We start from the raw sequence: 16,102 nt of genomic DNA, 5'->3' as shown, positions 1-16,102 counted from the left end.
GGTGGCAGATAACAAATGTTGGAGCTGTGGATCGACATGTCAGTCCAACCAAGACTTGCTGAATCATCTGCATGATGCAATTGACTTAAGTGATATAAAGATTAAGTGGGATGACGATAGATATTTAAAACCTTTTATGCAAGATGATTCACTGTTGTACAGTTTTGTTGATTATGAAGATGGGGAAGATGAGCAAATTCCACCAATGGATGAAGATCTTATGATGGATTTGAAGAACTCTATAGACTCTCTTGATTTGAAAAATGTGGTAGTTACTGATGGTGTACATGATACGAGTAGCAGCCAGAAGGTTGCTTCTGTTCCTAATGATCATTTGAACCAGGCTAGTTCTTCAGACAAGGAACTTGTTAATGGCAAGAACTCTAGAGCATATGTGCCTTCAATTGATGAGGCTAGAGAAGAAGGGCTCTTGTTGGCCAAATCTCAAAATCACTTTGAAAAGCAGATTAAGATGGTTAATGAAAGTTATTTTGGGTCTTATAGCTCATACGGCATCCACCGTGAGATGTTAAGTGATAAGGTATGAATTGTATTTGCATTTATTTGCTTCAGGTTTAAGAAAATCCTTGTGTTTCTTTAGAAAATCCATCGTGAGATGTTTCACTCTACTGTTATCATCATTTTATAGATGTCCTAGCTTTCTTTATGTAGGTGAGAATGGATGCTTATGGCCAAGCAATTTTGAAAAATCCCTCTCTCCTAAATGGTGCTGTGGTTATGGATGTAGGTTGTGGAACTGGCATCCTGAGGTGAGAAATATCGATTATAGGCAAACAATATCTACTCTTTAGTCATTGAACGCGGCATAATTTTTATCCAAAAGAAAAATAAAAAATGGAATGCTGAATTATTTTATTCAATTTTCAAACTAACAATACAAACTGCTGGGGTAATTAATCTTTCATATTATTTATGTCTGTAATGATATTACATATTTCTTTCTATTGTACAAGATTTCATACTTAATGTGTCCTGCTAGGTTACTGGGTGGACTGCTTTTGTTTGCACATATTTGGTGGCATTACAATGCCCAGGGTGATTATCTGGTTGATATTCCTAATGCTAGTGTGATAATATAAATTATGCTTTGGGGTCTATGTGTTTGTATACCTTATTTGATAACTCAATCATTTTTTTGTGACATATTCTACTTGTATATTCTTCAGCCTATTTGCAGCTCAAGCAGGGGCATCACGGGTCATAGCAGTTGAGGCTAGTACCAAGATGGCAGCAGTAGCATCTCAGGTATGCATTTTCTGTACATTACTTCTCACATATCTCCATAACTATGCATTTAGTGCTATAATCAATATCTTGTTGGTTTTTTCACCTTCAATATATTTTTTTAAAAAAAAATTAAGGTTGCAAAAGACAACGGTCTCTTGCTGGATAAAAGCCAGTGTGGTGTGAATGGCCATCAAAAGGGAGTGGTAGAAGTGATTCATGGTATGGTTGAAGAAATTGACAAAAATGTTGGAATTAAACCTCACAGTGTTGATATATTGTTAAGTGAATGGATGGGATATTGCCTGCTATACGAATCCATGCTTGATTCTGTGCTCTATGCACGCGACCGGTGGTTGAAGACTGGAGGTGCCATTCTTCCTGACACAGCAACTATTGTGAGTTTCACCCGTCACTCATCACTATATTTTATTTAGGGGTTATCTATTATCAGTCAATGTATTAACAATTAGTTATTCCAATTTCCCTTTCAGTTTGTCGCAGGATTCGGAAAAGGTGGCACAAGTCTTCCATTTTGGGAAAACGTGTGTGAATTTGACATGTCTTTCATTGGGAAGGAACTTGTCAAAGATGCTGCCCAAATTCCTATAGTCGATGTTGTGGACTCTCAAGATTTAGTTACCACTTCTGCGGTTCTTCAGGTTGGTGCTTTGCTTTGCTGCTTTTGCGTATGTGGTTGTTTAATGAGACATAACATTGTTGAATTCTTTACTTCTTTCGTTTTATTTAGGTGTATTTATATAATTTTTCAATCACCTTATGGATCTTGCTAGTTTATCATCTATGATTTGTTTCAACTAATTTTCTTTAGCGTAATACCAAGTTCAACTTTTATGAATTGCATGTATTTGTAACAACATAAAAGAATCACTGTTTGGTATCCTTATGGTGATTTCTTCTCGATGGTAATGGTCAAAAGCCTTCTATTATTTTATTTAATAGGAAATATTACTTGGGTCTTTTGGAAAGCAAAATCCTCTACACAAGTTTTCCTCTTTAAGCCCATTTCTGACCGTGCCAGCTTCTGTAAAGAATGCCAAATTTACTTTAGGTAACTATATACATGCATATTTTCAAGTTAAAAACAGGATTCTAAAGCTATTAGTTGCATTTCCAGATATGTTGCATATCTTTTAATCATCCTCTGTAAATGTATAATCATTGCGTGTGCTATTTAACCACATTACATCCTAGCATTTCAGTCTTGTTATTTCTGTCTAGATTTAGATAAATCATAATGTCTCTAGGAGGAAAGGTATAGTTTTACAGGGCATATTCTTTAGTAAGTTCCCGGTCTATAATTGATTATTGAAGTACACTCTTGTTTCTTTGTCCAGACCTTTGATTTGGCAACCATGAAGCCTAATGATGTTAATTTCACTGCAACTGCTACTTTGGAACCAAAATCAAGAGTTTTGGAATATGGAGAAATGCGTGTAGATTCTGAAACATGCTGCCGGTGTTATGGAGTTGTATTGTGGTTTGAAACCAGATTTACAAGCAGATTCTGCCGTGAAGCGCCAACTGTGTTATCAACATCTCCTTACACACCAAAAACACATTGGTCACAAACAATCTTAACCTTTAAGGAACCCATTGAGATTGGATTTCAGAAAGGAAACAATGGTGATCTGGCAGCAATCGGCACTGAGGACTTTCCTGCTGCAAAGGTTGATGTGCGTGTCAGCATTGTACGTTCCACAGAGCATCGCAGTATTGATATTTCATTAGAAGTTGTCGGTGTTAGTCCTGATGGCCGGAGACGCAGTTGGCCGGCTCAATTTTTTTCTTTGCAGTAGAGTTCATACGCCACAATAGCAAAGATCTTCATACTGGCATCTTGTTGGCAGCCAGTTACAAAAATGTTTTAGAATGTTGTAACCCTTTTCATAGGTTTCCATTTTTGTCGAGGAAATAGGTCCTTTTCTTAATTATTTTTCTTTGAAAGGAAGACCGGCGCCAGGTCCTGCTACGTTAATTGGTAAAATTTTGAATCGTGATAAAATATAAAAAAGACTAGAATATAGACTGGGTACTAGTTTCTTAGCTGCTGTATGATAGTTGAGAGAACAAAAATATGAATAGAGCCAAAAATGTGTTTTGAGATAGACATAAAGGCAAGATAGTCTATTTTAAAATACTATTGTTGCACATATTTGTGTCAGAATTATCCTTGTATGTTCTCAATTTTGTTTTTAATTTAAACGTTAGGAGTATTTTTAAAGAAAATCACAAACATTAGAAATAAGAAGCATACTTTACTCCTTATGTTATGTGTGAGTACTACTTTGATTTAAGGGTGATTATTAATTAGACTCTTGGCTTTTCACTTGACCAACTTTATCATTGGAACAATCATATTCATGCAAGGTTAACGAGCATTTATACCAATGACCTCGAAAAGTTGCAAACATGATTCAAGATTTATAGATGTGTTATTTACAAATTTGGTTCCTGTTAAGTGAGAAAGTGAGGAATTAATTATCCGTGGATTGGTAACTCTTATTGTGAATTTGGTTTCGCTAAATAGAAGTTACTAATCCAAGGCCGATTAATTCCCATTTTCTCACTTCACAAACTAACTCAATTCAAGAGGATCTTTTCCGGCTTTTCTGTTCATTCTCTTGAATACACACATGCATACACGAAGTTTGGCAATAATAGAATTGAATGAAAGAATTCATAGCAGAATCTTGGTTTTCATTAGCACTGTCTATTTGGAAAGCTTTAAAAGTAACTTTTTTGACCTTTTGACTTATGAAAAGTAGTAATATTAATGTCTGGTACAATTTTCAAAATCAAATTGCAACTTTCTAAGAAGCTATTTAGGAGCTTATAGAGAAGTTAAAAAAAAATGACTTCTCTCATAATACTATTATTTTTTATCACATTTCTATAAAATAAGTACTTTTAGAACTAAAAATCCAAACACAAAATAACTTATTTACAAGCCTTATGAATTAACTTGCTGTTGCCAATTACTAAGTTGTGCAGATCATGAAGTATTTATGTTGAATTGCAGTGTATAAATTCTGTGAACACCACCTGAATAAAAGCAAAATGAACATTTTAGTAGGGGTCCAGGCAAATACTGTTGACTGAAAAGAGCAAAGTATCAAAATTATCCATGAAAGACAAAAAATCATACTTGGAAAGGAAAAATATCACAAAAGATCATACCACTAACAAAATTAACCACTTTTTTAGGTAGATTTATCAAACAAAGAAGTCTTTACTCTTTAGGTACACTAGGTGAATTTTAGTTCTATGATTAATTTGGTTGAATTGAGTCTTGGAGAAATAGTTGAATTATCTCCATGTGACTTCAAGATCATGGAGTCAAGTTGTGGAATCAGCCATTGATGCTTACATTACACTCTTTAGGTGCGGCCAGTTATTCCCATGGCTAGTTTGGTTAATGACATGATCTTTCGTCGGTAATTGTTATACTTCAGTTTGAGTAAAAAGTATGAAGAAAGCAAGATACTCACATGGGAATTGGGATCAGTATCTACAAATCATGCTGCTCATCCACTTCAATGTATTGGTCACAGATCCAAATGCCATGGTTGCCAGAAATGTTGGGCTTGTTCTCTCTCTGCCACTGCTCTTTCAGTAAAGGACACTTCCAAATATCAAGATCAACTGCAGATAAAGGCAATGTTCCTCCTTCTCCTAGTGACTCAAGCTTACAACAATCAAGGATCTGAATTTTCTTGAGAGAAGTGAGGTTTTGAAGCCCTTTCATATCCAAAGTTTTAAGGTTTGATAAACCTTGAATCTCCAGTTGTGTTAGTGTGGAAGGAAGCAAACCTTCCTCTGGAAAGGACTCAACATCTTCACATTTTCCCTCAACTGAAAAGTGCTCGAGCGAGGCCAAGCACGACATATTCCAGTCCAGCCGGCGAGCAAAGAGGTTGTCACAATCTCTAATCTTGAATGACTTCAAATTAATTGGCAAACCTCCATTTGGAAGTGACTTGATTTCTGGACAACTCCAAACTTGGAGTTCCTTTAAACTTGGGAGAAGAGTATGCATTTGTTTAGGAAGTGAACTTAACTTGCTGCAGTAGCGAACTTTCAAAGAAGCAAGGTTGGGTGTAGGCAATCCTGCATGAGGAAAGTTCACAAAGTTGTGACATCTCCATATGCACAATGAATTTAGAGATGCTAGAAGCTCGAGTGTTCCCTCCGTCTGTGGCGCTGAAGTAGTTAGAGATTCTAGATTTTCACACCCCCAGATTACCAAGGACTTAAGATAGGGGAAGAAATCTAGTGGGAAAGACTTCAGAGAGTGGCAGCTATTGTATATCTCTAATGATTCAAGTGATTCCCGGCACCCCATTAGTTCTTCTAGGATTTCTACTTTCCAACAGTTATCAACATGTAATGATCGCATAGCCGGAGCTCTTGGGAGTGAAGTTGAAATCTGATTACAGTATCTCATGGTAAGATTTGTAAGAGAAGGAAGAAAAGTAGGCAAATCACCAGATAGTTGTGGACATTCCTCCAAATGAAGCTCTCTGAGACAAGGGAAAACTTTGCAGCCTTCACTTTCACCTGCATGAATCCATTTCTCCCACGCCGGCATGCCATAAAATGTTAGAATTTCAAGAGAAGGAAAATGTTGATTCCCTGTGCAACCACTGACTCCATAAAATTCAGGTCCAATGCTAACTAGCTCCTTAAACTTTGAAATATGTAGTTCTTTAAGATATGGAAGCTGTCCAAGTGATGGCAATATGTGGCAATATTTACAATGATTAAGTGACAGAGAAACTAGGTGGAAGAATGAAGGATCTCCCAACCAAGTTGGAAACTGAGTACCTGTGTAGTGCACAATTTCAAGGGCTTCCAAATTTGTATTCGGCTGCAGCTTTTCGAGTATGTTCTTTTCATGCTGGGAATTTTCTGTATCAGCAGACCTTCCCCAATCAAAAGTCAACTTATCAAGATTCCTCTTGTCCTTCAAACTTGCTTTCATTGCATCTTTAGGATCAACCACATTCTTTATGTTTTGAATCATCAAAGAACCTCTTAGATGTGATAGTTCGCCTAATTCACCAATCGAGGAAGCAGATTCCTTGCTCACGAAGAAATTGCTCAACTTTTGCAGGCTTTTTAGTTTACTCATGTGCAATGGCATCCGTTCTAGCCGAGAAAACGAGATGTCAAGGTATCTTAAATTGACTAGACAATGCATATTCCTTGGCAATTCTGTGAGATGAGGACATCTTGCAGCCTTGAGTGTTTGTAAGTTGTATAAAGTACAGATGGAACCAGGCAACTTCTTTATTTGAGTTTGTGACACATCCAAGTATCTCAGATGTCTGAGTTTGGCAATGAAATGGAGCAATTCGTTAAGACTACCACGCGCACCAACCAAAGATAACACTCGCAAGCGCCTTAGCTTCATAAACAGATCCTTTGGCACCTTGTTGAAAAGGCATATTGGTGGATCCACCAAGCTTAATTGCAAAAAAGTGTGTAGACCACTTGCCTTTTGGAAAGCATCAAAGTTTATAGATGGATACCTATTTGCAATAATTTGTGACAAGTGACGAGTCCTTTCCCCGGCATCTTCATCCAAGTTGTTTTCCAATCTGATGCAGAATTTTCCAGATACGTATTTAGCAAGGTCATTGATAAGATCATGCATCACAAAGAGTGATCCATTATGTCTTGATTGTTGGAAAAATGACCTTGCTACCAATTCATGAAAGTACTCATCTCCAACTTCTTCAAGTCTTCTGTTTCTTTTTGGTTCTTTCAGTAGATTCTCTGCCATCCATAACAATATCAACTCCTCTCTGTCGAATTCGTACCCTTTAGGAAAGATTGAGCAGTAAGCAAAACATCGCTTTAAATGTGAAGGGAGATAATAATAACTCAATCTCAAAGCTGGAAGAATATTGCTCTTTCTATCTGACAACTCCCATATCTCATTCTTCAATATGTTGTCCCATTCTTTCACATCTGTTTTAGAGCGCAATAGACCTCCTAATGTTTTCGCAGCCAGAGGCAACCCCTTACACTTCTTAGCAATGCTTTTACCAATTCCTTCCAAGATTTTATAGGTATCAGAGCTTCTATAATCAAACGCATGCTTTGCGAACAACATCCAACAATCTTCATCTGATAAATATCCCAAGTGATATGATGGAATGGTTTGCATGATTGATGCTACTCGCTCGCTTCTTGTAGTCACAATGATCTTACTCCCATGAGCACCATATTGAAGAAGACTTCTCAACATGTCCCAATCATCATAGTTTTCATTCCACATATCATCCAAAACGAACAAATACTTCTTCCCTTTCAACCTCCTCTTCAGTTCAACTTGAAGCGAATCTAGATCTCTAATAGCATGATTGCACATGGTGAGAATCTCCAAAAGTGTTTCAGTAATCTTGAATATGTCAAAATCCTCAGAAACACAGACCCAAGCTCTGAGATCAAAGTGTTCCTTCACTCTAACATCATTGTAAACAAGTTGAGCCAAGGTTGTTTTTCCAATTCCGGCCATGCCAACAATAGGAACCACTCCTATCTTGTTATCACCATTTTCAACATCAAATAGTAGCTTGATCATGAACTCCTTATCATCATCTCTTCCATATACATTAGACCCTTCAACTATAGATGTTGTGGGAGTCTTCTGTGGGATCTTGACTCCTATATCCCCAGTTAGACCGAGGAAATCTTTCTGCTTCGCGATAAATTCTAACTTCTCAATGATCTCCTCCATTTTTTCTTCAACTTCATTCTCAAATGAGCTCCAAGAATTAAAGTCAAAGTTGCATACCTCAGCAGCACCATATTTAGATCTTGTGTATATCTCATCCAACAAATCATCAGCTTCATATGCAGCATCTTTAAGCTCATCTAGCCATTCTTTCACTGCTGGATTTGTAATCTGCTTTCCCTCTGCATCATCAAGAACTCCATGAACTGACAGCAAAATCAGCTTCAACTTCTTCAGCAACCTGTTGTTCATTTTCTTCCCCTTCAAGAAGCTGAGTACTTCAGGGGAAGCTATTCTTTCAAGCAGTACATTAAACACAGCTCCTAGAAAAGCTCCACCAACGAGTTCCAAAACCATGGTGTCTCAAGTATGCTCAAAAGTCAAATAAGATTGGAGGAAAAGTTTTGCTGCCTGTAATGGTGAATTGTGAACAAAATGGACCAATATTCGTTTACTCTAACCTGTTTACTATTACAAGATTTAATAATACAATAATTGATGGGAAGCAATGAAGCACGGATATTTCGTTGAGTTGTCGTGTTTACATGTCAATACATTATGGACATCACCAATCGTTGACACTCCCTTGATATATATTCTTAAAATGAGTTTAGTACTAATATGAAATTATGTTTTCTTGATTATTAACACAAAAATTATCTAAAGTGCTTTATGTAATTAAAAAGAGACAATTACAGTATTAAAAGTTCTTTGTTGTCATGTAATATCAACATATTATATGACGCCTAACAAAAATTTAAAATTAGTATGTTCGTATTGTATCGTATTCTGTATCCGTATCCATGTCCATATTGAGAAAAGAAGCATTTACGATGCTTTAACACATGTTGGGGGCATGTTAGGTGGTATAGACATGTTTTGGAGAAGGGCAATATTCACATACAGAATGAATATATACGTAGAATACAGAGAGTGTTGGTATATTCGATAATGAAATTACATTTTATTTAATAAAAATAATGGAACCAATACAACTGATTTTATTCTGACTCTCCTGTATTTCATGCAAATTTTATTATGTATGAGAATAAGCACCTTTAGAAAAAGCACTTTAGTGGAACGGATCAGATAGAGCACAATTCTATTGCTAGAGAACTTTTTATTTGTTCTAAGACTATTGGTAGAGAACTTCTAAATAATTGAAACTGCTTTGACATAAACCCGACCGGTTGAGGATTATCCACCACAGATCTTAGTTTTATTTAAGAGTCTGCCGCTGGCCAATGGGTTGCTGCATGTACAAAGTGAGATTTGAATTCTTAACACTTGTTTAAACGGACGAGTGAACTGACTACTTAGCCAACCCAAGTTGGTTGGTTTATTTATGTATTTAATCCATCCAACTTAATGGGATAATTGCTTGTCTTGTGCGGGTATCAAATACTCCAACAATGCTTGGGAGCATTATAGTGAGGCCCAAGATGAGGAAAAATGATGTGATTTTATTTATGAATTATGAAGACTTGACCAAGGATAAGCATTCAAAGAAAAAGAAAGATTATATTTTTTAGGACAGACAGAAAGTTCAAAGAAAGAACAAGTATCTTTCTTTACCATTCTTCATTTGATGGTGCCATCAAAGCAAACGCGTTGCAGCAATAATGCAAAATAGTTTAACCTTGGTGACTTTTCTGAAGAGTTAGCAGCCGATTCAAGTATAAATGAAACTTCTAAAATATTGGTGGAGAAACTGAGAGAAAAATAGTTGAACTATAGTTTAGTAGTTTTCTATCGAATCCTGTGTTTCAGTTTGAGATCCACCGCTTGAAGTGGGGCGGTAAGAAACACCAAGACATATTCCTTCTGCCCTCTGAACTCAAATATTTATTTATTTTAAAAATTTTACTGTCGAAAAATAAGTATTATTAAACCACTTTTCCATTAATAATCCTATTAAATAATAAAAGAGTATTTATAATAATTAAGTTGTTGATCATATTGACTCTCGTCCATTTTCTTCGCCACTAAACCTTGTCTTGATACAATTTACTGCTGGATTTGAAAGATATCTAACTGATACCAAGTTTTCATGTGCAAAAGATACTTTTAGTAATGCATGCTATTTTATGTGGAAAAAATATCCACTAATATATTATATAAAGTTGACATAGACAGGAAATTCAATTATATTGATAAAGAAAGTTAAAATTTTCTTATTACAATTATATTCTATCTCAATTAGGTTCATTTTGAGTATGAAATTATTATTGCACATTTTAAATCAATTTCAATCAGTTTATTAATTATTTGGTGAGCCAAATTTAAGTCTTAAAAATAGACTCAATTATCAAGCAAATTAAGCTTGAGCTATGCCAAACTTAAACTCTGACTTAGCTCCTCTCCTTTTAGAGGAGCTAAATTCAGTTTATTATATGTAGTTATCTCTTTGTTTTCTTTACATATATAAAATAAGACTAGATATCAGCAAGAGAAATAATAAATAAAACCAAGGGTGTTTTTAGAGAAATAAACAAAGCAATAATTGAGCCGGCTCAATATAAAAATAACTCAATAATTGACAGGGTAATTGATGGCGTACATCATACATTAATAGAACTAACCACATGACAATTACTGCCTCTGTGTCTCAACAGTGCGTTAGTTATCAAAGTCTTGAAACTCTGCATTTTCTATAACTATATATTATAGCTACATAGATTTGTTAGGAACAACCACATACAACCTACCAGTTTCCAATTTGTGTGAAATTTGTAAGGGTAATATTCACGAATGCATGCAAAATCTTGTATTCACCTTAATTATGAGCACGAACTTCTCCGAAGTTCCTGAAGCATGTTCTTTGCCTCAGCCAGCATGCGGGGGCAAGAAACTTCGTTGGCCCATATATTCCGTAAGCTTCGCAGATTCGTTGTTTCGGTGAGGTATTCATTGTCCAACTGTCTAACTTCCTCTGCATCCATCAGACTAGCAACTACATTCTGACAACATCAGGTCAAAATCCATATTCAGCCAAATATTTAAGAGGAACAAAAGCAAATCAAAAGTTCAAAACAATAGGAAGCAAGATGGAAAGTACTATGAATTGGATAATCCAATACTGTCAGGACAGACAGACACAAAGAAAAAGGGGGATGCAATGTATCAGTGTCAGTATATCAGTTTCTCATCCCAAATAAGATACAAAGACAGTTTGTGTTTTGATCCCTATATTTCCGTCTCGTCTCTCAAACCAAACATTGCCCATAATGGACCACTAACAAGGGATAGCAGTAGCTATGAATAGGATGCTATAACAAATTGCAATAGCAAGTGTAATCAATATTTCCTTATTAAAATATGATGGATTTTCTTTTAGTTTTCCCCGTGAAGAATGAATTTGGCTTAATCAGAATGTTAGTGTTATACGAATTTATCAGTGTCAAGTTCCAATTCAAGTTATCTACACTCAATAAAATTTATGATAAACTAATATCACTGCAGCTGCTCCAGATCTGTATGATATATGAAAACTCACCCATACTCTACCAGCACACGCGTTGAAGATCATGAATTTGAGGGTGTTTTCGTCATATTGGTAAACGGCGTTGCCAGAAGTAACAGATACAGCAAGATCTTGAAAAGGTGACTCAATAAATAACCCTTGGTTTTTCACAGTAATTTTCTGATAATTCTTCAAAATTCTCCCTAGATTACAAGATGTGGTGGGTTCTTCATGTAGTCTCAACAAGGCTGCCGCCCTTTCAGCATTGGCCCAGCAACAACATGACGATGATCCATCATCTGTATGACACATGAAATGCCGGGTAAAAAACATTAAACAAAATTCTTCACAGATCAGCTGGCAAAAAATGTAGACCCAGAAAATATCATATATAAAAGGGAATCTTGACTCAGATGCTAACAAGCCGTCCTAGAGGTTTTGCAATTCTATGGGGCAATACATGCTTGAATTTGTCAGTGTATCAGTCGATTGTCTATAATCAGGTTCTTGACTCACCTTATTGTGCATTTGTTACTCCAATCTTGTTTTACTAGTTTTGGAAATTTCTTTTCTACTTGTTTTCTGAAAGAGGACATCCTAACCAAGAGTCTTTATAATTCTCTTCTTTTTTGAACTTCTTTTTCTATCAAACATTATTTTCAACCAAGTAATTGAATTAGGCATAAATTGCCAGCCCTGAAAAAGATCACTCATTTGATTCTTAGCAAGATATTTAAAATATTATCCAAGTCTCTGATTGAAAAAGCATTGTCAATGCAGAAATCAAGTTATAAGAAAAAATTATTGGCTCCTGGAAGAAATTCATGAAATGAACAATCAGCGGCAAACCCCATGTTTATCTGAGAGATAATCACACAATTTTATGCTAAGTGAATAAATATGGGCATAAGCATTATTACCAAAGAAAAAAAACCTCATAAGTGTGCACAGAAACTAGGACAGTATCAACTAAAGTGAACATTTCGTTTGTACAATTGAAAGTTGTCTATATCAAACAACTTTTAGTTGATAACTCTTACAGATAGTTTGTATCTTTAGATTAAAAAAATTATAACTTCTGAAAAAGAGGTAATAAAAGCAAAATATGAGAAAGAGAATGTGTGAGACCAACACACCTTTGTTGTTCTCAATCAAAGCTGTTAGAAAACGTTGATTTGTACAAATAGCACAGCCGAAAATAAAATTAGATGGCAGAAAACAGATACTCAACTAAGCAAAAGAGAGAATCAGGAATAGTTTCGAAAATGCACCAAGTTTCACCAGCACGCTTGATAAAATAAACTGCCAGATCGAAAATGATTCATTTGCTCTTAGCTGACTTTTCCAAAGGAAACCTTAACTGATTTTGATCTTAACTTACCCAACAGAAAACCAGCAAGTGGAATGTCAAAAGCAGTAGTGTTCCTCTCAAGAACTAAAATAAAGACTGCGACAACCTGTTACAAGAAGCAGTAATGAATATAATCTCATCTTTGAGTGCACAGATATTAATAGATAAATGCAAAGGAATTTACCCTGCACCGAAGCATTATTTGCTTGTTACTGGAGCACTGATGCAACTGAGAGATCAAACAAGAGACAGAATCTGGAGATGGATTGTATGCATCTTTAAGAAGGCTTAAATTGAAGGACCAGTCAGTGCACTGTTTATCATGTACTTTAATTGACTTTATCACAATAAATGATACAGGCAGTAACATGAATTTATTCTCGGACCTGCAGAACCAACAATCAGAAATCAAATTTGTTAACAAGATTGGCATGCAAGTATACGTTGTCCTTGTCACTGAGATTTCATTTTTAAAATGGTTTGCAACTGCCACATTTTATTGGAGCCCAGTTATTTCAGGCTATGACCTCAATTCCATACCTCGCATCAAGGATTCGATGAAATGTTGCGGTTACACCAGGTCCAAAACCAATTGGATAAGCATGCTTGCTTATAGAACCAAATATCTTCACCTAATAAGAAATGAAATACCATGACTAAGTTGTAAAAACAAGCACAGCATATATAAATATATAAATTGGGTAAGATGGAATTGCACTTACCATATGTTTATGCACTAATACATGAATGCAGAGACTTTTTCTATTTTGAATAAGGCCTTTCAACTGAAGAGAGTCAAGGCTTGCAGCACTTGAACATGCATTGCTTAAACTAGAGCCAATATCATGAATGTCAACCACATCACCCTCAAGAGAAATCAAATTTCCCTCGGGAAACATGAAGTTTGAATTTTGAGAACCACAACAAAGATTAGTCCTTCCTGCTACAATCCCAGGGCCCACAGAAACATTAGCACTCTCTTCTGATACTGCATATTTATGCATTTCACTGTACTCTGATTCGATAATGTTAACATCCAGGAGATCTGTGAGGTTGACAGGGAGATACAGACAAACATCTGAAGAGACATCTGGTGAATCAACATTGGATCTTAGCAAAAATCCTTCAATTTGCTCTTTAGTCAAAATCCCATCAGCGCTAGGAGAAACAGAATCTTTTCCAGATATGAATGAAATGCTGAAGATTAGTGTCCCAGAACCAACACGAAATTTAGCACGGCTACCAAAGCCAGCATCTTTCATATTGCAAAAGCAGTCTTTTGTACAATGCTCTATGATGTAACAATCACCAATCTTCAATGACTGAAATGCAGTATAAAAAGGGAATCAATACACCGGTTCACATAGCAAAGGGAAGTGCTATACAGAATTAGTTAATGCCTTCTTTCCTTGTCGCATTCACAGATAATCTTATACATGATAATAAACTAATACAATACATTGCAAATTTAATGTAAGCGGTCTCTTTTGCACTTTGATTTTGTTATGTTATATTAAAAGAAAAATAAGTGTTAAGAAATAAAAAAGTTATATAAATATATATTCTAATAAATATATTTAGCATCAAATAATATTTAATGTAAATTGTAGGAATATCATATACAATAAAAGATAAACTATAGAACATGTTAAAAAATACATATTTATTAATAGCATTGCAAACAGTATATCCGGTCTTATATTATCATATCAAATTATCAATAGATAAAAAGAGGGGCTATATAAACACATTCAAAAGAGTACATAAAATACCTGATACGTGAAAAATCTATCTAATGAGAACTCTAGCAAAACTTTCCTTGCATTTGATTTCGAGTCAAAACTCTTTGTAGATGATTTAGAGCGCACAACAGCAGTACAAATCACATTCTCATGTTGTAGCCTTCTAAAATTGGCTAGACACGATATGTCATCAGAACTCAAATCAAAACTTCTTTTGTTCTCTTTTGATATATTCAACAAATTGGAACAAGCTCTCAGCTCATTAATGGAAGTGAAAAAGTCATCCTTCGATGCACATGCTGATTCCTTATCAAGTTTCTGCCTCTTATTGGACCATACTTGCTCCTCATTATTACCATTAATTAAATAATCGGAGACTTCCTTGGTCTTATCCCTTGAAACATTATATGAATGCAAAATTTCTCTCTTCTCAGAAAGCAACAAATCAAATGGCAAAACTTTCGCTTCAACAAAAGTATTTGACTTGTCTGATTTCATGATATTAGAATACTGCAACAACAAGTAGTGCAAAATTGTTCAATTATATGTATTATATAATAAAAAAAAACATAACATTCGCAAACTATACTACAACAACAACAACAACAAAGTCTTGTCTCACTAGGTGAAATAAACACAACTATATAACAATAAAACAATTTCAAATGGGTAAAGCTACATGGAAGAAGAAAGAAAAAAACACAACTCTTTTTTAATACAAAACAGTAACAAAGTTTACGGAACATTGAAGTGAGGAGAGGAGCGTGGCTCAAGTGGTTCAGCATCTGTTTTCCTTAAGAAAATTATGGTTTTTGAGTCTCCTGTGGATGGGAAAAAACAGTGCCGGAAATACTTTATCACCAGAGTAAGCAACCCAACTCAAACAAAATTAGTTTAAGTCGAAGGGCTCCAAATTTGATAGTTCAGACCAATAAATAATATTCAGAGGCACCTAATAGACTCTTACAAGACCTATTAGGTGTAGCTTATAATCATAGATTCATTTATAGAGAACAGCTATGAGAAAACAGTAGTCAAAGGATTTAAAATCCGAAAAACAAAGGAACTGACAATTTAAACTTACAAAAGCAAGTAAAGTCAACTTGCACATTCTATGATAAAACAACTAATAATCCTATGCTACTTCACAATGAATATTTAATCATAGCTTGCAAAGCAATTAATGACTGCAAGTTCCTATTAAATATATGGTTAACATACCTTCCCTTGCAGGGGAAATTTGTGAGATACCCTAAGCAAATGGTAGCATCCAGGCTTGGGCACCAGACTTTCATTTTTCTTATCTCTACAAGGGTAATGGGGAAATTTTCGGCATTTTGCATTGCTCCAATGAAAGTAAACAAAAATTGAGCTGCTTAACTCCCTCTCTCTGGCTGGTTGAACGTAATTAAAGATCGTTCTGCATGATAATGACTCAATCTCAAGCAATTCCAAGCTATCCCCAAGTTCACCTATGCCGTCCACAAAAATATCATACTCTGACACCTATGAACCCAAAATAGAAAAATCACATA

The 16,102-nt window shown here is 35.3% G+C and overlaps 3 protein-coding genes across 5 annotated transcripts in view; 1 reads left to right on the top strand and 2 right to left on the bottom strand.

The window, feature by feature from the left end:
• Positions 1–3,374, top strand: part of LOC107623182 (probable protein arginine N-methyltransferase 3) — a 4,280-nt gene extending 906 nt beyond the window's left edge. Inside the window, exons 2-7 of one of the 2 annotated variants that reach the window (XM_016325353.2) lie at positions 1–541; positions 673–770; positions 1,188–1,266; positions 1,383–1,643; positions 1,740–1,907; positions 2,604–3,374. In XM_016325353.2, coding sequence (XP_016180839.1) covers positions 1–541; positions 673–770; positions 1,188–1,266; positions 1,383–1,643; positions 1,740–1,907; positions 2,604–3,065 — 1,609 coding nt within the window. In that variant the 3' untranslated portion in view covers positions 3,066–3,374. Of the gene's footprint in view, positions 542–672; positions 771–1,187; positions 1,267–1,382; positions 1,644–1,739; positions 1,908–2,208; positions 2,560–2,603 lie in introns of those variants that run through there. The other variant, XM_021114360.1, reaches the window with a different exon arrangement.
• Positions 3,627–8,545, bottom strand: LOC107624366 (putative disease resistance protein At3g14460). Of its 2 annotated transcripts, none has more exons than XM_016326866.2 (2): positions 4,755–8,545; positions 3,627–4,305 (listed from the first exon to the last, which is right to left on the bottom strand). In XM_016326866.2, exon 1 carries the CDS (start codon positions 8,366–8,368, stop codon positions 4,778–4,780), a length of 3,591 nt encoding a protein of 1,196 aa, XP_016182352.1. In that variant the 5' UTR covers positions 8,369–8,545; the 3' UTR covers positions 3,627–4,305; positions 4,755–4,777. The 2 variants fall into 2 exon arrangements, with proteins under 2 accessions (XP_016182352.1, XP_016182351.1); XM_016326865.2 differs by having other exon boundaries at positions 3,627–4,311; positions 4,758–8,545.
• The window catches only part of LOC107621227 (CST complex subunit CTC1), an 8,523-nt gene continuing 2,949 nt past the window's right edge, over positions 10,529–16,102 (bottom strand). The window contains exons 10-17 of the mRNA XM_016323261.2: positions 15,789–16,073; positions 14,598–15,077; positions 13,548–14,147; positions 13,366–13,457; positions 13,010–13,211; positions 12,856–12,931; positions 11,508–11,773; positions 10,529–10,971 (exon numbers count right to left, since the gene is read on the bottom strand). Coding sequence (XP_016178747.1) covers positions 10,792–10,971; positions 11,508–11,773; positions 12,856–12,931; positions 13,010–13,211; positions 13,366–13,457; positions 13,548–14,147; positions 14,598–15,077; positions 15,789–16,073 — 2,181 coding nt within the window. The 3' untranslated portion in view covers positions 10,529–10,791. The remainder of the gene's footprint in view (positions 10,972–11,507; positions 11,774–12,855; positions 12,932–13,009; positions 13,212–13,365; positions 13,458–13,547; positions 14,148–14,597; positions 15,078–15,788; positions 16,074–16,102) is intronic.

The sequence above is a fragment of the Arachis ipaensis genome, chromosome B10, assembly GCF_000816755.2.
Source record: "Arachis ipaensis cultivar K30076 chromosome B10, Araip1.1, whole genome shotgun sequence".
In the NCBI taxonomy this organism is placed as follows: domain Eukaryota; kingdom Viridiplantae; phylum Streptophyta; class Magnoliopsida; order Fabales; family Fabaceae; genus Arachis; species Arachis ipaensis.
This window is presented reverse-complemented; position numbering and strand designations above follow the sequence as displayed.